The following is a 21,680-nucleotide window of genomic DNA, read 5'->3' as shown; positions in this document are numbered from 1 at the left end:
TCTAGAGATCCTGGACTAACACGTCAGTCAGGCTCCAAGTTTAGAAACATGGTGAAGAGGCCAGTATTGGCTCAAAGTGACCTGGGATGAGTGGCTTTGGCTCACTCCCTCACTGTGTGACCCAGTCAGCCCCTTCGTGTTCCTGCTTCCCCTTCCTTATTTATAATATAATCGTAATGATAGCTGACATTCATAGGGCCAGGGTCCATGCATTCACTGGAACTGTCTCAATCTTAAACAGCTCATGATGGATGTGCCTACTTCCCCATTGTACAGATGGAGCAAACTGAGGTACGGGGGGATTAAGGAACTGTCCCAGGGTCTCACAGTGCCAGGATTCAGTAACGTGGTGCAAAGTACCTAGCCCAGGCTGTGGCTGAGGGCACCCTGAGTGATCCTTGGTGTTAATGGAATCCACACAAACTGAACTTGTCTCTGTGGACCCTCCCAGTTTTCCAAGATTTTCCAGCTCACCCCTGACATCCCCCGTACCCAGTTCAGGTCAGGCAGAGAGGGCTTTTTCTCCCTCAGCTGCTCCTTGGCTCACAAAGTTCCCTGTGGAGAGACGGCAGGGCTCTGCTGGGCAGCGGGTTAGCCTCAGGTCCCACTGTGGTTCCCCCTCATCCCAACAGCCCCAAACTCCAAGCGGCCTTCCCCCTAGCAATGACCCTCTGTGAAGCAAAAAGACCGTGAATCCCACTGCGGTCGTGCACTCCTGGTGTCCCGCGATCCCCTCTCAGAACCTCAGTTTTCCCATCTGTGAAATGGGGGTGGTGACGTGAGCCGCTCACAGGTCGCTGGGCGAGCCCATCGCGGGGTCCCCGCCCCCCACCACCCTTGCCCTGTGCGGCACGCGGCACCCAGCAGCCCCGGGGCCAGCGCGGGCGGGCCGCGGGAGGGGCGGGCCAGGCCGGGGCCGGGGCCCTGGCCGGGGGGCGGGCGCGGCACGGGGCGGGCTGGCGGCGGGGCCGGGCGGGCGGCGGCGCTGCTCGGGCGTCACAGCGCCGGGCGGCGGCGGGGAGATGCGGCTCCTGGCGCTGGCGGCGGCCGTGCTGCTGGCGCGGGCTCCGGCCCCGGGTAAGCGCGGCGGGGCCGGGCGCGCGGGTGGGGCGAGGGCAGCCCGCGCGGGGGAGACCGGGGCTCGGGGCTCGGGGCGCGGGGCCCGGCCTGGCGGGGAGGCCCTGCCGCCTCCGGGCCGCCCCCTCCCCGTCCGCGCCGGCGGGCCGGGGCTCCGCGCGTCCCGGTGGCCGCGCCAGTTCGGCGGAGCGCGGCGGCGCCTCCCCGGCTCCCCGCGGCCGCGGTGCCGGGGCCCCCTTCCCGCCTCCGCCGGGCCCCCGGGGCCCCGCGGACACTCGGAGCAGCCCCTGCGCCCCAGCGGGGCCAGGCCTTAGAGGGCAAAGCTTGAAGGGACGCGCCGCCGGCCCTAGTTGTTGCTCTGTTTTCTTTCTTTCTCCACGACACTCGGGACCAACGACTGTGGGCACGTTAGTCTGGCGGCAACTTCCCTTTGCCTCTGCGGAGAGCTGCTCAGACCCGGTGCGAGGGGCTGGCTGTGCCCCGGCAACCCAACCCGGGACTTGTCCGTGGGCGGTCCTGGAGACCAGGCCCGCTGAGACAGGGTGTCCACGCCTGGAAGAAGTGGGACCCTCTACCGGCGCACCCTGCTTTAGCAGGGCCTCTACCTGCGCTGCTGGCTTTCTCTTGGGGTGGCTGCCCTCACTCTGAGTTGCTGAAAAAGTGGCTCTCTTTATTCCCCGAGCCCTGCCCCCCTGCCTCAGGGCTGCAAAGGCCCTGTGGCTAGAATAATAGTTAATAATGAGTATGTCAATGGCTCTTACATTTTCTGTGTAGTGCTACACAGTAGGTCATGTAATCGCAACAGCCCTTCCAAGTAATCATGACAGGAGCCAAAGTTATATATCCAGGTGCCTTGCAAACATCAACTCCGTTTGTGACCTCTGGGGGAGGTGCTGTTATCATCCCCATTTTATAGGCGAGAAAACTGAGGCACAGGCCCACCAGTCGACTTGCCTTAAGTTCATAAGCTTGTAAGTTGTGGAGCAGGGATTCGAACCCAGGGAGCCTGGCCCTAGACTGAACTCCTACCATCTAAGCTTTGTTTTGTGAATAAGGAAGCTGATGCTCTGAGTTAAGTGATTTTCCAAGGGTGACCCAGCTACCGAGTGGTGGAGCTGGCATTTGAGCCAGTGTAGATCAGAGTCTGAAGAGGAGAGACTTGGATCACAGTGGGAAGAAATTCACCCATTGTTCCCTGGCTACCAGTGCAGTGGGGTTTCTGCTGAATCTGAAATCGGTGCAGTGGGAAGGAAATGCTCTTGTACCTGTCCCTGCCTTGGCTGACCGTGACTGCAAGTTTGACTGGGGTGGTTGGGCCAGGCCAGTTGTGGTGGTCTGTGTGGAGTAGGCAGCAGCCAACAGGATGCAAAGGGCCCCAGGCTCCCTGACCACCTTCTTAATAATCACAGGTGCTATCAAGGAGGGTGCCCTCAGGAGAGACTTTTGGGGGGTCAAGGACATTCTCATGTTTTCAGGAGACTTGAGAGCTGCAATTGGGGATCCTTTAGAGTCTGCCCTGGCTGTGCCTGAGGCCATGCCGGAGGTAATCAGACAGCCCTGCTTCAGGGAGGACTCACCATGTGCCACCCACTCCACTGAGTGTTTCACCCATGACTCCTCGCCACGGTGCCCCGGGGAGGCAGAGCCGCTTTATACATTGGTCTGGACTCTTAACCACTGCACTTTTCTGCTTCCTGATTTGGGGGCAGAGTGGGACCTTAGTGGTTACCTGGTCCCACCCTCATTTGATAGGAAAGGAAACCAAAGGGTAAAATATTTACTAAAAGCCAAGCTGTGGTCCAGAGTGGTGGTTGAGAGCTGCCTTTGAAGCCAGATGGCTTGCACTCAGATGCCAGCTCTGCCATGTTTATGTGAGCTTGAGCAATAGGCTTAGCTTCTCTGTGTGTCAGCCCTCTTCTCAGTAAATTGGGGATAAACAGTTCCAGGATGGGGCGCCTGGGTGGCTCAGTGGGTTAAGCGTCCGACTTCGGCTCAGGTCATGATCTCACAGTTGGTGGGTTTGAGCCCCGCATCGGGCTCTCTCTGCTGTCATGCATGGAGTCTGCTTCAGATCGTCCATCTCCCACTCTGTCTGCCTCTCCCCCTCTCCCCTGCTCGCAAGTACTCAGTCTCTCTCTCAAAAATAAACAAACATTGAAAAAAAAACATAGCTTGAGTATCAATTGACTAAATACATCTAAAGGGCTTAGAACAGTGCTAGGCATAGAGTTCACACCCAGCCGTTGTTAGCCTCTATCATTGGTCAATGTCAGTTTTTGTCCTGGATGAAAGCTATTTTCAGGTAATGGCCTAATGGAATGCAGCACCCCATAGGCTAGGTCTGGTAACATCTCTGCTTGGTGCTTGATAAACACAGGCTCCTAGTGCCATGGGTTTTTAAGTAATACAATTGTATTTCTTTCAGAGATTTATTTGAAATTCAGACTATCTTTTTAATGTTTTTAAATTTTATTTATTTATTTTATTTATTTTTGAGACAGAGGGAGACAGAGCGTGAGCAGGAGAGGGGCAGACAGAGAGGGAGACACAGACTATGAAGCAAGCTCCAGGCTCTGAGCTGTCAGCACAGAGCCCGATGCAGGGCTGGAACTCAGGGACTGTGAGATCATGACCTGAGCTGAAGTCGGACGCTCAACCGACTGAGCCACCCAGGTGCCCCAAGACTATCTTTTTAATAAAAATGAGATTTTTGTTGCTGATTGGTACTCACTGTTTGCATTCTTCATAAACGTAGTAACTTCTGGCTGAGCGGGGTCAGGGAAGAAAGAGACCCGGGGGAGGTGACCGTGAGCTGAAGGCTGAGTTGGAGTTAATGCCATAAAATTCAGGGCATCAGTGAGGAATTCTTGGAGTGAGAGGGAGCAGTTTCTTCAAGACAGAGAAAGAGAATGGGACAGAGAGCCACTGGCACATCCCGGTGGCCATACCCACCTCTGTGTCCCAAGCAAGGTGGGTGCCTTGTTTCTGTTAGAAGTCCTACCTACACTCTCCTGCAGCTGGAAGTTTCCCTCCTCCCCTTCATGATGAGTGCTGGAGGGAGGGGCAGGGGCTTTGTACTAGGTGAGTAGGTTATATACCATTCGGTACAAAGATGTTCTTTTAAGCTGTTTTCAGAGCTGTGTTAGTCCTTCTCATGACATTATCCAAGCGGGAACAACAGGGTGAGACCCCGTAAATCCTAATCACAGGAATTTGATGTGTGCTTATAGTCAGAATCAGCCACATCATTTGCGGAATCAAGTGCAAAATGAAGATGTGGGGTCCCTTATTCAAAAATGTCAAGAGAGTGACAGCAGAGATTGAGCCAAGTGGGGTGCCCCTTCAAATGTAGGGCTCTGTATGATGCAGATCATACACTCAAGAAGCCCACCCTGCTCGAGGATGGGCGTGTATGTCACTTTCTGTAGCCCTCAGCTGCCCAGCTCTCAGAGCATACAAACTAATACCGATATTTTAAAGGTGTTTTCTCATTGGAGCCCACACTTAACCTCGTGAGGTATCATCTTTCAATTTTTCAGATGAAGAAACAGGCTCTGAGGGTCTCACACCTCATAGCACCAGGTTTCTAGCCTGGCTTTGTTCAGGGCCAACCTCTGGCTCTCTGCCCAGCCCCACCAAGCCACTGGGAAGGTCTGGGCCATGAGCACCCCAGTGCCCAGCCCACATGGGGCACCAGGGCTCCCAAGTAGTGAGGCATGTGCTTGTTGAAAGAATAGGGTTCCCTGTGGCCAGAATCCTGTTGCTCTGTCTGGGTCAGTTTCTTCTCTGCCTGTGTTGTCATATTCCTCCTGTAAGAACTGGCCTTGGGGGACCCTTACTGGGGTAGAAAGTACCCTCCTGAGATCCACCAGCAGGCACGGGTGGCTCTGTGGGCCACTGTGTGGTGCACATCACCAGAGGACACTGTTCTTTCTGTTTCCAGGCTGCACCAGTTTCCTCCTGCCTAAGGGTCTTTGCACAGGTGGAACCTTCTCTCTTCCAGGAAGATCACTCTTTGCTGTTCTCCTGAATTTTATGTCATGAACTCCAACTGAGCCTTTAGCTCACAGTCACCTCCCCAGAGTCTCCTTCTTCTCTGACCCCACAGACTAGATTAGGATCTTGCCCTGATTTTTTCAAGCCCCGCACCTTTTCTCTGTAGCATGTGACACTATTTGCAGTTAAATACTCCTGCGTCTTTTTCCCGATGACGGGCCACCTTGCCCACTGGACTCTCAGCTCCATGAGTTTAGGAAAGCTGTCTTCCTTGTACATGGCCTGGCATGTGGCTGTTGCTCAGCAAGTATTTGTTGACCGATTAAGTACACAAAGCATAGGCTGGGACGTAAGCTGGAGGAAAGGGGAGAGGTGCCCGGGGCAGAGGGTTGAGCAGTCTACCTCCCCCCTTAGTTCCCTGCAATGCAGGGTCACAGAGCAAGAAATTCAGCTCTTCTAGACTCTTAACATACAGAGAGCAAACTGAGGGTTGCTGGTGGGGTGTTGGGGGGGGGATGGGCTAAATGGGTGAAGGGCATTAAGGAGGGCATTTGTTGGGATGAGCACTGGGTGTTGTATGCAAGTGATGAATCATTAAATTCTATTCCTGAAATCATTATTACACTGTATGTTAACTAACTTGGATTTAAATATAAATTAATTAATTAATTAATTAAAATTAAGATAAAAAAAAGAAAAAGAAACAGCTCTTCTCTGGGCTGGAATGACTTTTTGACAATTCTCCCTCCTAGGCCAGGAGAGGAGAGACTCTGCCTCGCCCGGGGCTGCTCCCTTGCGTTCCTGGGGTAGGAGGGTGATACCCACCCTCCCCTGTCCAGTAGCTGGCTTGGCCTTTGCTTGCTTGGCTGGCCCCTCTGCCCTGCAGGGGGTGTATTCTCTGCCATCCAGCCCGAGCCCTGGAAGGGGCAGGCCTGGACTCTCCTTCTGGTCAGCCCGACTCCATCTGTTGGGCTTGCCCTTGCTTCCCCCTGTCCTGACTCCCACTGCTGCTCTCTCTGCTGAGCCATACGGGGCCCGGCCACCACGGTGAGGTGGATGTTACACGGTGCTTTCTTTTCTGGTATTTAACAAAATACCCAGCGCAGCTGATGTCTGCTGGGCACTGGGGGCCTCTGCCTGCGTTTTCTCCCGTCTCTCCCCATGCCTGCACGCGAGCCGTGTTCGCTGGGTTTAATCTAGCCATTTCCAGTGCCAAGCAGAGGGTGTTATTGCGAACACCTGGCTTTCAGAGAAGGCTCATCACAGGCCGGGGGACCCCTGAGAGCCTGTGTCCTCTAGCAACGCTTTAAGACCCTGAGGGGCCTTTGGGCCTGAGTTTCAGTCACCTGCCGCCCATACCCTTGAGTTGAAAGTGGGTGTAAATATCTGGGTTGGTGGCACACGTAGGGCCAAAGTGAGCCTTCCTGTGTATTGATTTGCTACGACTGTCGTAACCAAGTGCCACAGACTTGGGGGGGGGGGCTTTCAGCACAGTCTTGGAGGCCCGAAGTCTGAGATCAAGGTGTTGCACGTTTGGTTTCTTCTGAGGCTCCCTGTTTGGCTGGCAGATGGCCGTCTTCTCCCTGCCTCCTCATGGGGTCTGCCCTCTGTGCGTGCACATATCCGTGCCCAAAGTCATCTTCTTATAAGGACACTGAGCGTGTTGGATTAAGGTCCTCCCTAACAGCTCGTTTTAACTTAATCACCTCCTTGAAGGTCCTATCTCCACACACAGTCAAGTCCTGAGGAGTGGGGATTCGGGCTTTAACGTGTGGTAAAGAGAAGAGGAGGGGCCAGTTTAGGCAGATGGTTCAGCCCATTGGCTTCGATGGGAGCTGCTGACTCCTGGCCAGAGCCACAGGAGTGCAAGGGTTACTCGTTTGCCTCCAGGATGGAATCTGGCCTCCCATGGGACCGAACATTTGGCACATTCTCCTGCTTTCAGTCACTATAAATAATCCCTCCTTCACGCAGCGTTAATAGGAGGAGACTGGGGTGTGGGGTCTGGGCTCTCTCATCCCACCCATATTGTTTCAATTTCCTGCCTTCCCCAGCTCTCCTTGACTCCAGTGGGGGGCCTTTGGGGGCGGGCGGAGCTGGGCTTCAATCCTGGAAGCCAGCTGCTGCCTCTCTGCCGCTCTCTGCCTGCCACGAATCCCAGGGCAGAGGTTGGAGTGGGTCAGCCTGCTGTCCTGGCTGTGTGGCTGCTCGCCAGGGAGCCCCTGCCCCTGTGGGGACTTAAGACAGAGCTTTGCAGTCAGGAAGGACTTGGGCTAATTTAATATGTTGCACAGGCAAGGTGCAGGGCAGATGGACAAGGTGTAGGGGAGACGGGGTGAGGGCAGTTCCTCCTCTGTTGTCTTACATGAGTGATGTCTGTCACAGTGAGATTGTGACTAGAGAATGTGCTCCTGCCTTGGTTGTTGATGCCCTTCATTCCCAAAGTGTCTCCCTGGGGCCTGCTTTGTCCTTTGCTGCTGTAGACACAGAAGTCCTCATTCTTTTCCACAAGGTGAGTCCAACCTGCCACCAACCTTTTTCTTGTGAGTTTATGCCCACCTATTTTTTAAGGTAACAAAAGGTGGTCATGATGGGGTTAAAACCAAATGATGGCCCCCAGAGATGTCTGTGTCTTAATTCCTGGAATCTGCGAATGTTACCTTATGTGGCAAAAGGGACTATGTGGATGTGATTGAGTTAGGGATCTTGGAGTATCCTGGGGGGCCCTGGCTGCTAAGAGAGGAGAAAGAAAATGAAAGGAAATTGACCCCCCAGTCATATCTCGGAAGGTATTCTGTTTATGAACTCGATAGCAGAAGCCACATGGGAGGATTAACTTATCGCTGGGATTTTTACAGTGAAGAATATTTTCTATGTGAGAACTTCCCACCCCAGCAGACACAGGGCCTCCTCCCCTTGCTCCTCGCAGTGGAGGGGTTCAGGCCTTTCTTCATCTTTTTCGCCCTTCCTCCTTGCATACCTGCAGCCCTGGCCAGGGTTCAAAGCTTCTGGTGATCCTCACATCAGGACCCGAGCCCCTTCATGTGACCAGAGGTGACATTTGGGGCTGAAAGCTGTGGCTGGAGATGACCCCCCAGGGACACCTGCTTGTGCAGTGGGGCGGGCAGGGAATAGCGTTTGCTGCTGTTGGGCCCTTGGCAGTGCAGGGTGAGGACAGGGGATGCGGTGTGAAGACAGTCTTGCTTGGATGGAAGGAGGTTCTGGGCGTCCTGTGTAAAACGTCCTTTCTGGGCTCTGCCTGCCAGGTAACGAGTCCATCCGTGAGCCCCAGGGCAGGACGGCCACACTGCAGAGCCCCTGTAGTCCCCATGCAGCACGTCTCCTGGGGGAAGGCCTCTGTGAGCTCTGCTGGTCAGGCTGGTCTGGGTGGGTGTTGGGGTGGCTCCCTCAAAGGTGGGCAGAACGGCAGCCAGGGAGGGGCAGGCCTTGGGGTGGATCTAAGAAAACAAAGGACAGGAAGTAGTAGACCAGGTCTGGAATTTCGGAGCATCTTCTGGGTTGTTGGGGGGTGGGGCGGTTCTCCCAGCTCTCCCTGTTCCTGGGTTCGTTCATTCTTTATCCCTGCACTGCAGCTCTGAAGCTGTGGATCCTAAGGCCACTGAAGACTTAGAGCAAGAACCTAAGAAGCCTCTGTTGTTCCAGCTCCTCGGTGCTGGTTTAATGCCCACCTGACCAGTACTGACGCTCTGCCTTGGTTACAGTTGAAAAAGCTGAGACAGGGCAAGGAGCTCGGAAGGCCAGCTCCTGGACCCCCAGCATTGCCAGGTCAGGCAGGTCGGGACGAAACTGATCAAAGTGGACCCTGGGAGGCAGGCTGGTGGATAGGATGTGGCTGGACATTTTTAAGAGATTTCCCAAACCCAGATCTTTTTTGCTTTTTTTTTTAACTTTTTAAAAAAGTTCATTTATTTTGAGAGATAGAGCAAGAGCACGTGGGAGGGGCAGAGAGAGGGAGACAGAGAGTCCCAAGCAGGCTCCACACTGTCAGTGCAGAGCCCGATGCAGGGCTCAAAGCCACGAACCAGGAGATCACGACCCGAGCCGAAGTTGGATGCTTAGCCCACTGAGCCACCCAGGCGCCCCAGCTGCCTGGATTTTAAATGTCAGCAGCTAATTCACAATGTTTTTAAACTATGTCTGGGCCAGATGGTCAGTAGCATCTCCTGTGAACGGGATGTCTCAGGGGTGAGGACATGGGAGCCCGCAGAAACCCCCTGTCCCTGCCATGCTCCCAAAGGAGTCCTTCCATCCACCACAAAGGCACGGAGTGAGTGTGGGCGGGATCAGGGTGGCCTGCCCCTCTGGCCATGCAGATGGTTCCTGGAGGAAAGACGCACTGTGCGTCCTTGTGGGGAAAGGCAGGGCCTGTGCTCATTTTCTTCTTTCCTTTTTTTCTCTGCAGAGGTGTGTGGGGCCCTCAATGTCACCGTGTCCCCGGGGCCTGTGGTTGACTACCTGGAGGGGGAAAATGCCACTCTTCTCTGCCACGTCTCCCAGAAGAGACGGAAGGACAGCTTGCTGGCCGTGCGCTGGTTCTTTGCACGCCCCAACTCCCAGGAGGCCTTGATGGTTAAGATGACCAAGCTCCGGGTGGTGCAGTACTATGGGAATTATAGCCGCAGTGCCTTCCGGCAGAGGCTGTGCCTCCTCGAGGAGAGACGTGGGGCACTCTACACACTCTCTGTTTTGACCCTTCGGCCAGCGGATCAAGGGCATTACGTGTGCAAAGTCCAGGAAATCAGCAAGCACAGAAATAAGTGGACCGCCTGGTCCAATGGCTCCTCAGCGACGGAGATGAGAGGTAAGGGCATGTTCACTCTTTGGGGGAGAGAAGGGGTTCAGATCTGTGGTCCTTGCTCCAGTCAGCGAGATAGGGGCCCCCGGATGACTCTGTTGGGCTAGAATGCATCTTCGTGGCCTCTGTGGGCCACGGCCGTGTGAAACAGGCTGTGGGGATGAGGATAGCCCTTTCCTTAGATGCTGTGGCTAACGTAGAAGTAAGGAGAGAAAGGAGCCGGTGCCTGGCCCCATGCTGCCCAACCTAACCCTGAGTAAAACCCTCACGTCTGAAAGATTGGACTGGCTATGTGCATGCTACGCCCCTAGCTCAGGTCTGTGCAGGCTTGCTTGCTTTGGCTAGAGGGTGCTGGGTATCTGTGGGAGGAGCATGCATTGGGAGGTCCTGATGTCAGTTTCCGGGCCTCAGAGCAGGGCAGGCTGGTGGCTCTCATCTGTTGCCCGAAGGAAGTGATCTAAGCCACAGGCAACATCTCACTGAGAAATTCATCCCAAAGCACGCAAAGGACCAGAGGTGGCCCTCCCTTCCTGGAGAAAGATAGGAGGCATGGGTTGTGTCCTGGAACATCTCGACTACCAAGTGCCATATTTGAGGGTTATCACGTTTTTAAATCACAAATGTTCTACAGTTTTAATAAGACTTGCTTTTGGGTGCTGACTATTGCATTTTTGATGGCTTCTAACTTGAATTTGGTCTGGTACAGGATAAAGAGGAACACAAAGTAAAGCTGATGGTCCCAAGTGTGGGAAAGAATCTAATTTTATTATATACATGTAATATAATGTTAAAGGCATTAGTGATGCCGTTTTGATGAGCTTTTTAAAAGGGATACAACTCAGTTGTAAAAAGGTTTTTTTTTTTTTGATGGAAGGAGAAAGGGTATTTTTAATATCCTATATGCATAAGGGACATGTTAAAGTAGATAATTTATGTAGATAGTGTTTAGTACAACTTTATTTGCCTTTGGAGTTTGCTCATTATAATGTTCTTAAGCACAGAATGATGTATTATCTGAAATGTGCACGTTTTCTCCCTAAGCATATTCATTCAAGAAAACAAATGACTATTAGTATAAATATATCTTTTGGCACAGAAAACAGAAAAATACATCAGATGACCAAAGGCTGAGGAGGGAATCCACTCTGAATATCCACTTGGCTCCGAAACATAAAGTCTCATGCACATCCTTTTTATTTTTATGTCACAGTGTATTCTGGAACTGTACGTTACAGCTCTTGTTAGGAACGACCCTGTGCCAATTAGAAAGGATGTAAAGATTTCCTACATTCAAGTGCAATCATCTCGTTCATTATTTTTTTTTTTTAATTTTTTTTCAACGTTTTTTATTTATTTTTGGGACAGAGAGAGACAGAGCATGAACGGGGGAGGGGCAGAGAGAGGGAGACACAGAATCGGAAACAGGCTCCAGGCTCTGAGCCCTCAGCCCAGAGCCTGACGCGGGGCTCGAACTCACGGACCACGAGATCGTGACCTGGCTGAAGTCGGGCACTTAACCGACTGCGCCACCCAGGCGCCCCAACTCGTTCATTATTTAATGCAAATCTACCCTCAGTGAGGGAAGCTGGGTTCCTTCTAGAATGTTCGTTTAGGTACCTGCACCCCAAACCTGAGGTAGTTCTTAAGATTTCACTGAAAATACACACCTTTTCCCCCCTTCTTCTTCTCCCCCACCTCCCCCTTGTCTTCCCTTCCCTCCCTTCCTCCCCTTCCCGCTCTCTTCTCAGAACCTCCTCTCTCTTCTTCCTCTCCTTCCCTTTCAATCTCCTGTTCCTCCCGTTTCTGGTTCTTCCCCTCGTCCCTCTCCTTCCCTTCCCTTACTCTTTTCTTGCTTCTCTTTCCTCTGTCTCTCTGTCTGTCTCATGCTCATCACCCCCCCCCCCCCCCCCCCCGCCCCACACACCCTCTGACCGCTCACCTGGAAGTGATTCTAATCTCACAGCAGAGCTGGGCCTCCCTTGCTGTGTCTGCTCCGCCTCAGAGCCTCCTGCTCCTCACACTGCCTCAGCCTCTGAGCAGGACTGTGGTTTTCTGACAGGAAGATTAGAAACCTTAGGAAGTGATGACCATGCCTTCTAGAATATTCCACACAGGCTTCAAGGGGACTACATCAGGAGGGTTAAGGAAAGGTAGTTCCAAATACATGACCTGAAAGCAGACTGGCTTGTTTAGGTTGGAACATGTCCGCCCCAGGCTGGGGGGAGTGTGCGGAAGCTTGGCTCTCTGTCCTTCCTGGGCAAGGCAGGGGACAGGCCCGTGGCTCCAGCCTCCTGGGGCGCCTTTCCCCAAGCCCTTTCCCTCGCTCATTTCCAGGGGCCTTGTTTTCCTAAATCTTCACCTCACATTAATAATTGTTGTATGGAAAACCAGAACAAAACAAACACAATGGGCACATATTTTTGTGTTATAATACTGAATAGGAATTCTCAGAAGTGTTTTGGAGTAAGTGCCTTTCCTCTACTGGGCCCCATATTCTTTCTTTTCTAATATACTCACTTTGCTCTCCTCCTTCCTATGGGCTTCTCAAGCCATTCCCAGGAGAGGGGAAATTTTCTTGGGAATGTTTTCAACACTACCCCTCCTCACTGCCCTTCCTTGACCATGGACTATCGCACTCTCCTTCTTGCATACTCTTTTTTTTTAATGTTTAATTTATTTTTGAGAGAGAGAGAGAGACAGAACATGAGTGGGGGAGGAGCAGAGAGAGAGGCAGACACAGAATCCCAAGCAGGCTCCAGGCTCTGAACTGTCACCACAGAGCCCGATGCAGGGCTCGAACTCATGAGCTGTGAGATCATGACCTGAGCCAAAGTTGGACGCTTAACCAACTGGGCCACCCAGGCGCCCCTTGCATACTCTTGATGTGAGAATAAAACTGCTTGTCTTTCACCGTGAACTCCCAGAAAGAAAGGTGGGTGCATACTGTCTTCTCATCTCACTGTTGAAAAAGGAGGTTGATTCATACTGTATATTGAGGGGATGGTTCCTGGCACAGAGCAAGTGTCCCAGGGTTTTACCCTGATTTCCACATGTTGGTGGTTTTCTATTGCAAAAATAATATAGTTCAATTAGAGAACTACTAAATATGAAGAACGTGAAGAAATAGGTTTCAGGGTTTAAAGAAGATAAAAACGACTTGTAATATCTCCACCCAGGCGTAACTTAACATTTCAGTGTAAATCCGTATAGTCATTTTTATGCAAATAAAAATTAAAAACCTAATTCCACTCATACCATAAGTACTATTTTCTGACTGGCTTAGTGTGCACATTTTCCTGTGTTGTTAGTTATGCTCCCATCACATAATTTTAACGGCAGGATAGTATTCCATGGTGCAGATGTACTACAGTTTATCTTTTCAGTTACTGTTATTGGACAGTTAAGTTGTTCAAAATTACGGTCGGTAAATCTCCACAAATGTCCCTGCCTTTTGAATAGAGTCTTGGAAATAAGATTGCTGGGTCCAAAGGAATACTCAGTTTAATGATTGGTACCATTTAGATTGATACAATTTAAGGAGGTGACTTGACCTCTAGAGTAGTTAATGAATTCATATACCCACCAGCATTGGAAAATGCCTTTTCCCCGCGGATTGGTCTATGTAATATAGACTTTTCAGAGATGATGACGGTGATGATGATGATTATGAGTGCCTGGTATACAGCTGATGCCTAATAAGTACTTGATGAATCAATGAAATGCTTTTTGATAGCACTTCTTGCCATGGATGACTTTGAGGTAGGCATGACTTGATGATGGTACCTTCTCTGGAGAAGTCGCTTCTCTTTCCCTTGGCCCATTCCAATCATATGTCATATTCGAGGCCCTTGTCCATCCTTCCTCTTCCATCACAAAGGACTTCTTTGTGTATGCTAGCCCACAGAGATCTATCTCACATCTTAATATCCCCAGTTTCACTGCCGTCCCCAGAAGTAATCATTGTCAGTCCGTGCTTTACATCTTTCAAGTCCGTCTTCTGTGGGCACTCAGTGCCCACCAACACGTATGTATTCTAACAACACTACACTTCATGCTGTACAAGCGTTGTTGATGATATTACTTACACTTTTTTGTGATCGATATCACATAGCCAGACAATGCCAAACTGCACACCATCATCCCCCTAGTGCTGAGGTCTTATGAAGCTTCCAATTTTTCACTAACACAGCAAGTGCTTCGGTGAACACCCTTCTGCACGTTTCCAAGTGTTTCTGTTTGGTTACATTCCTGGAAAGAGAATTGCTGGGCCTAAGGCTATGCATATTTAAATTTTTAATAGACAATGCCCGTATGCTCTCCAAAAAGATTTTGGAAATTTATGCTCTATCATCGCATGGTAGAGTCTATTTCCCTGAAGCCTCATTAACAATGGATATTATTAATCTTTTTCATTATTTATCACTATGATGGGAAAAATAATATTTCCTTGTTGTTTTAATTTTGATTATTACATTCAATACAATTTAATTTCAATTATTGTATTCAATTATTAGTGAGGTAGTGAGGTTGAAATCTTGTCATATGTTTATTGACTGTTTAAAAAAATTTCTTCTGTCAATTGCCTGTCCATAACCTTTGCCTGTTGTTTATTGGTTGCCGTTTTTTTCATATATATGTGTGTGTGTGTATATATATATATATATATATATACACACACACACACACATATACATATTTTCTGATCATTAATTCTTTTAGCTGCTATAACGGTGCAAAATTTTCTTCCAGTTTGTTATTTGACCTTACACTGTGTTTATGTTTGTTTTTTTTTCTTTACCATATAGATATTTTACATTTTCAGATATTTATGTTGTTAGATTTGCCATTTTTTCCCTTTATGGTATTCCTTTTTTCAGTCATATTTTTTTTTAATGTTTAAATTTTTTTTGAGAAAGAGAGAGAGAGAGACAGAGCACGAGCAGGGGAGGGGCAGAGAGAAAGGGAGACACAGAATCTGAAGCAGGCTCCAGCACAAAGCCTGACTTGTCAGCACAAAGCCTGACACGGGGCTCAAACTCACAAACCGTGAGATCGTGACCTGGGCCGAAGTCAGATGCTTAACTCTTTCAGTTGTATTTTTTATTGAGATGTAATTTATTCAATAAATTACACATAGTACCTTGGCTTCATATATTATCTAGGAAGCTTTTCCCCACCTCAAGCTTATAAAGGTATTTTCTGTTTTCCTTTAATGTTTTTAAAGGATTAAAAGAAAATTTTACTCTCTCTCTTTGGAATCCATTTTTTAAAAAAAATTTTTTTTTTCAACGTTTTTTATTTATTTTTGGGACAGAGAGAGACAGAGCATGAACGGGGGAGGGGCAGAGAGAGGGAGACACAGAATCGGAAACAGGCTCCAGGCTCCGAGCCATCAGCCCAGAACCTGACGTGGGGCTCGAACTCACGGACCGCGAGATCGTGACCTGGCTGAAGTCGGACGCTTAATCGACTGCGCCACCCAGGCGCCCCTGGAATCCATTTTTATATATGGTGTGGAATAGTTAGCTTCTTTTTTGTTTCAAAATGGCTATCCTGTTGTCCCTACGTCATCTACTGAACAGATAAAATTTTCCTGTTTTGAAATGTTGCATTTTCATGAGTTAAATTCCTACATTTAAATGTAAACTCCATACCTCACCAATACAGCACAATTTTAATTATTAGAGAATAGGGCAAGTCTCATTAGTTTTAAAATAAATGCCTTGCCTAGTCTCATTTCATTTTTTCTTCAGCTGCTCTTCCTTAGTTTTGTAGAAATTATGTTGGGGTTTGATTTTATTGGGGTTTAATTGACTTTATAAATTACTTTGGTGTGGGTATATACATCTTATACGTCTTTATGATTTTAAATGTTCCTATGCAGGAACCTGCTGTGTTCCTTCATGCATGCCGGCTGATATTTTTAATCATTCGGTAAAGATGTCTTAATATGAGTCTTGAACATTTTTTATTATGTTTATTTCTAGGTATTGCATGCTTCTGAGTGGGATCTACCCCTTCTCCCTACGTGCACACACACACCTCTTTTAAATTGGTTATTGCTGATTTATAGAAAGGTTGTTGACTTGTATTTGGCAACATAATAAGTTATCTTATTTTTTCAGATACAGACTTTTTCAGTTACTTCTCAAGGAAGTCTGCAAGTTGATATCTCATTTGGTTTTGCTGACTTTATTGCGTTGGCCCGTAGTGAGTCATCTACCTGTACTCTTTTTGTTGACAGTTCTGGGAGTTTTACTTTGACCATTTTGGCTTTTACCTTGACCATGTTTTCCCATCTAGCCCACATGGCCCCTGCTAGTGATTGTCAGTTGGTCTACTGAAAAACCAGCTTTGAGGTATCCATGACTTTTTTGTGATTCCTACTAGTAAGCCTATCAGAAAAGCAATTGGGTTTGGCCTGACAATGTGTCTTAGTAATTTACCTTTCCCTTTTTAAGTTTCTTAGAACGCTTTTAAAAACCCAGTCTCAAGAAATGAGCTATCAAGCCATGAAGACCTGGAGGAACCTTAAATGCATGTTACACAGTGAATGAAAAGCTACATACTCTATGATTCTAACCATATGACATTCCAGGATAAGGCAAAAGTTTGGAGATAGTGAAAAGATTAATGGTTGCCAGGGGTTGGGAGGGAGGGATGAATAAGTATAGCACAGAGGATTTTTATAGCAATGAAAACATTCTGTATGGTACTATAATGGAGGATATGTGTCATTATTAATTTATCCAAACCCACAGAATGTACCATACCAAGAGTGAACCCTAAGGTAAACAATAGACTGGGTGGTTTTGATGTGTAATTGTAGGCTCATGTATTGTAACAAATGTACCCCTCTGGTGGGTGGGGGCGCGTTGACAGTGGGGGAGGCTATGCATGTGTAAGGGCTGGGGGGGGGGGTCTGGAAAATCTCTGTACCCTCTCCTCAATTTTGCTCTGAACCTAAAACTGCCCCCCCCCAAAATAAAGTGTTAAAAATGATGATGATAATGATAATAATAAAACCATCTAGAAACATGTCAGAGATAGCCTAAAGTTTTAAAACCTACTTTCCTACTTTTTTTTTTTTTTTTTAAATCAAGGTGTTACTGACTTCAGGGTTCTCTGACTCCCAGGTAGAAACAGACACGAGGCCAAGGATGGCATGGATAGCATTACTGCAAGCTCATGTCCGGGCATGAGGGAGACAGCCTTAGTGAGAAGGATACCGGGCTGCTCCCTGAACAGTGGCTGCGGAAAGTGTTTGGAGGGACTGAGGCAGGAAAGGAGCGATGTCTAAACATATAAAGGTGGGGAAATACGCAGGCACAGTTAACAGAACATGCTCCTTCACACAAAGTAAGTGTTATTTGCCTGTTCCGCCTCCATCCCTGGGTGATTTTTAGCATTATAAAGATAGGAAAAGGTGAAAGGTCAGGGCTGTGGTCCACTGTGGCTCTGACTAGTCTGGTCTGGTCTTTGCAGGAGTTGCAACTCATAGCTTGTTTCAAGTTCGTGGCTTCTGGCTTCCTGATTCAGTGTAGCGCCTGCAAGGTGGGCTAGAGAAATGGGTGATCAGAGGGGGGTAAGGTTTTCTGCAAGTTCGTGTTCTGTAAAACAAGTTGCTCCGCAAGGAAAACTACCAATGGGCAGGCAGGCAGATACTCAAAGAGCTTTCATTTTGAAACACTGAAATTGTAAGGAGATTAGGGCCTAGGACAACTTTATCCCAACCTGTGGCAGGGGCCTCAGAATCCTTGTCTCAAAGGCACTGGGCACGCCTCTAACATTGGGTACCTTTCCTGCACTCCAGGACATCTCACTTTTCCTTAGCTGGAGTTCTTTCTTACCTGTGAATGGTCAGCACTTAAGAAAGGTCAGATGTTCTCTCTGAAGAGGAGAGGGACAGAAATGTGATCAGCAGGTCTTCGGGTTGAAGAGGTTATTACTGGGAAACTCATTTGCCAAGCTGTTGAATAAATGTAGCTCATGGATTTTACTGTGGTGCCACAACTGACTTTTCATGAATGCCGATTAAAGTCTAGCATCTTTTTAAAATTAAAAAATATATATTTATTTATTCTTGAGGGAGTGAGAGAGAGAGAAAGAGACAGACAGAGTGCGAGGGGAAGAGGGCAGATAGAGAGGGAGGCACAGAATCAGAAGCAGGCTCCAGGCCCTGAGCTGTCAGCACAGAGCCCAAAGTGGGGCTTGAACTCACGAACCGTGAGATCATGACCTGAGCCAAAGTCAGACGCTTAACTGACTGAGCCACCCAGGCGCCCCAAAGTCTAGCATCTTTAAATTGTTTACATCTATGATAGTGGAATCAAGTATTATCATCTGTCAGTCCATATCCCTTATGCTTTGATTTGATCTTTTGAAGGGGAGAAGAAGGAATGGAGTTACAGGGGGTTCAGGGAACTGTGTGTAAGCCGACACATCCGTGCTGCATCCCTGGGATGGTGGCTCCTTATAAAGTCTAGCTCATTATCTATGTGCCCATAAAATGCTTTATAAATGTCATACAAAATTAAAAAAAAAATCCCAAGCCCGAACCAAATAACCAACTCACCCCAATATCTGCGGTGTTATTGGCTTTACTTTGTTCTCTATATTTTGTTTCCCCAAATTTGGGGTAAGTCCTTGAGCAGGTAAATGTGGCGAAAAAGTAAGTAGCAAGTTATTGGGAAAAAATTTGCATTAACATATGAATTTTTCATGGCTTTATTTTTTTTTCCTGGAGACTTCTCTGTAAGCTGGCTAAGAAATGTAAGTTGTATTAATTTGAGGCAAAGCATAACTTGCCATTTTATGTTTTAACTATGCATATTATTAAAACATGACGGAAAATGGGGATTTTGAAGACAGGGGACATAATAAATTAAGGGTTATCTGCAAATCACATACATGTGAGACTGTGGAAGGGGGCTCCTGACTATGGGGCTGTTGGTGCTGTGTGGTACAACACGATATGACAAATAATGAAAATTGAAGCACAGCACTATATGAAATTGAAAACTATAATGAAAATTGAAAACATGTGACCCTGTAGATGACGCCCTGTGAATCACGCTCAGCTTATCTTAGAGAAATTGTCATACCAGATGATCAATGTTATTTTTATGACACAGAGGGAGAAAGAAAGGTAGAGAATGTTGTGCAGATTACTCAGTTGCTTGGGCTACATGAGCATCTTACTGAGCAAGAAGCCCTTCCTGCAAAGAAAACGGATCAAAAAGTCCTAAGTGACACATGTCCTTGAACCCTCTGGAGAAGTTTCCAGTGGAAACCAGGAGGGTCAATGTTAGGTTTGATTTCATTTAACTGTTTAATCAATGACATTGAAAAAGGAGCACACATCACCCCAATGAATTTTACAGAAAACACAAAATTGGGAAATGTTTTCTAATGTCAGCAAGGAGTAAAAACGTAATAAAAATGAATCTAGAGAGGTAAGAAATACAGGCAGGGAATAACAGAATAAGATTCAACTTGGAAAATGGCAGAGCAACACATTTGGGGAAGACGTATCACAGGTGCAGTTGGAGAGTCAACGGGAGGCTAAGAGGCTGTCGTGAAGGGACCTTGGTGATGGTGGCAGTGAATCAGGTGTGTGTCTGCAATGTGATATGGCAGCGCGAACAGCCGGTGTTATTTCCATCCACGTACAAATTGGCCTGGTATCCCTGGGGAGGAAGGCGGCTGTGTCGTGTGTACTGCCCTGGTGAGACTAATGGGGACTACAGCAGTCCATTTTGGGAACCTCATTTCCAGAAAGATCGACTCAAACTAGAGAAGAGAGGCAAAGCTGATAAGGAAATGAGTGGCAGCCTCCAGAGATGTGATCAGTTTAGCTGAGGAAGCTTTGCTGGGCTTAGCGAACAAATTGCGTCGGAAAATAACACATTGACTATGGTGCTCAGTGGTGTTGGGTGAACTCATTTATCCCTTCACTCGGTGGGCATTTTACTGAGCACCTGCTCTGTGCCAGGATCCTGCTGTGCTGGAAACTTGGGGAAACATGGGCAGATCTGTCTGTAAGGGGGGCAGATATGTAACAGTGTATGTGCAAGGATCAAGGTGTGCACAATTTCAACACATAGGAGAGCCTCTAAGGATGAGGGAGAAGGCAGCGCCATTTCCACAGGGCAGGAAGTGGGAGAAAGTGGCATCTCAGTGTGTGGGCACCCTGTAACAGTGGGTCAGGACAGCTGGAGTCTGAGACGGAGTAGGGGTGATAACCTTGGAATAACTAGGGGAGGCAGGCAGTGCTGATGGTGGAGGGGTTTGTACTGAATATTAGAGAATTTGCACTTGATTTTGTAGGCTATTCTTCTCAACCTTGCCTAACGATTAGAATCACCGGGGCCATTATTAACATGAAGATTCCCAAGCACCTGCCCAGGGGATTCCAATCTACTAGGCCTGGGTTGGAATTTGAAGATTTAACAGGAAGCCTAGGTGATTTTATCATCAGGCGGGTTTGGGGGCGGGGGAGGGGGTGTCCTCTGCTTTAGGCCTTGGAAAACCCACGAAGCATTTAAGTCTTCTGACAGATCCCTGTGTTGGCTGCTCAGGGCATGGGTCCCTACTACATTCGGCGGTAGGAATGGAGGGTCATGAAGAGGTCAGAAGAGAAGTCTCTAGTAATTGACTGGGTATGGGCAAGAGAGCGCTTGTGGCTGGCCCCCAGAGGTCTAACTCAGTAGTATGAGCAGGGTGGTACCCGCAGCTAGTCCACGGGGGACGTTCAGGATGGAGAGCCAGATGTCTGGAGGCCACCCTGCACCGATGCCCGCTAGGGACACAGGCATGTGGAGCCAAAGCTCCTATCTGATTGGGCAAGTGGCATCCGAGTCAGGAAGCTGTAACCGTGGGGGTAGATGAGCATCCCAAAAGGCAGGGGTGGGGGTAGAGCTCCAGAAAACACCAACATTTGGGGCAAGGGAAGGAGCTAGCTTGGCTTGGTGTTGTTGGTCCGGGCTCCTCCAGGCCAGCCCGTTGGCCACCTGGGAAAGGCAAAATGTTCTTAGTAGAAGGACAGCATCACAGGATGAAGGCACAGCAGCTCTTTGTCAGGAGGCCAGAAGGTCAGTCTGTGGGAAATCCAGAGGAACACAGGGTCCTAGGTGGGGACCAGTGCATTCACCTTGATCCCCAGCAAGCCTTGTATCTTCCACTCCAATGACCGCCATCTCTAGGTAGTATCTTCTCTCTCATTCTTCATGAGTAGGTGGGATACAACGAGGTCAATAGCAGCGTTAGGTCCTGCCCGACCCCAGGGACAGCAGGGGGTGGAGTCCCGAGGGCCCTGTACCCAGGAGTCATGTGGAGATATAGGAAGGGTGCAGTCGACAGAAGAAGGCAATCAGGATGGAAATAAAGGAATATGATCAGAGGTTTGGGGGTACTTCCCAGGAGGCAGATGAAGAGGCCCAGTGAGGTGTTTCTCGAAGGGGGTGATTTATTGGGGTGTTCAGAGTTTTCTGACTAGATACACCAGTGCAGAGATTTTCCAGCATTCTTGATTCTCAATGCCCTTAGATCAAAAGAAATAACTGATAATTTTGCTTTTTAAGGAGTTGGGCCCATCAGTTTAATATAAATATTTCTGTCCTAAAAACGGAGAGCATAATACATCCCTAGAGACTGAGACAAGCTATTCTTTTTAGTGGAAATTCCAAAATCACTTTTGAAATGAGGTGAAGATTTGATATTTTAGGGGACAAAAATCAATGCAGAGTAACGTGTGGCTAGTTGTGATATTGTTGTTTTTTTTTTTTTTTTC

The 21,680-nt window shown here is 48.6% G+C and overlaps 1 protein-coding gene across 2 annotated transcripts in view; it reads left to right on the top strand.

Moving 5' to 3' along the window:
* Window positions 1-948: 948 nt before the first annotated feature.
* The window catches only part of VSTM4 (V-set and transmembrane domain containing 4), a 98,645-nt gene continuing 77,913 nt past the window's right edge, over window positions 949-21,680 (top strand). For both annotated transcript variants that reach the window (XM_053206891.1, XM_053206890.1), the window contains exons 1-2: window positions 949-1,077; window positions 9,497-9,895. In XM_053206891.1, coding sequence (XP_053062866.1) covers window positions 1,023-1,077; window positions 9,497-9,895 — 454 coding nt within the window. In that variant the 5' untranslated portion in view covers window positions 949-1,022. The remainder of the gene's footprint in view (window positions 1,078-9,496; window positions 9,896-21,680) is intronic.

Source organism: Acinonyx jubatus, chromosome D2 (assembly GCF_027475565.1).
Source record: "Acinonyx jubatus isolate Ajub_Pintada_27869175 chromosome D2, VMU_Ajub_asm_v1.0, whole genome shotgun sequence".
Taxonomy (NCBI): domain Eukaryota; kingdom Metazoa; phylum Chordata; class Mammalia; order Carnivora; family Felidae; genus Acinonyx; species Acinonyx jubatus.
The sequence above is the reverse complement of the archived record's forward strand: the minus strand, read 5'-3'. Positions and strand labels throughout refer to the sequence as shown.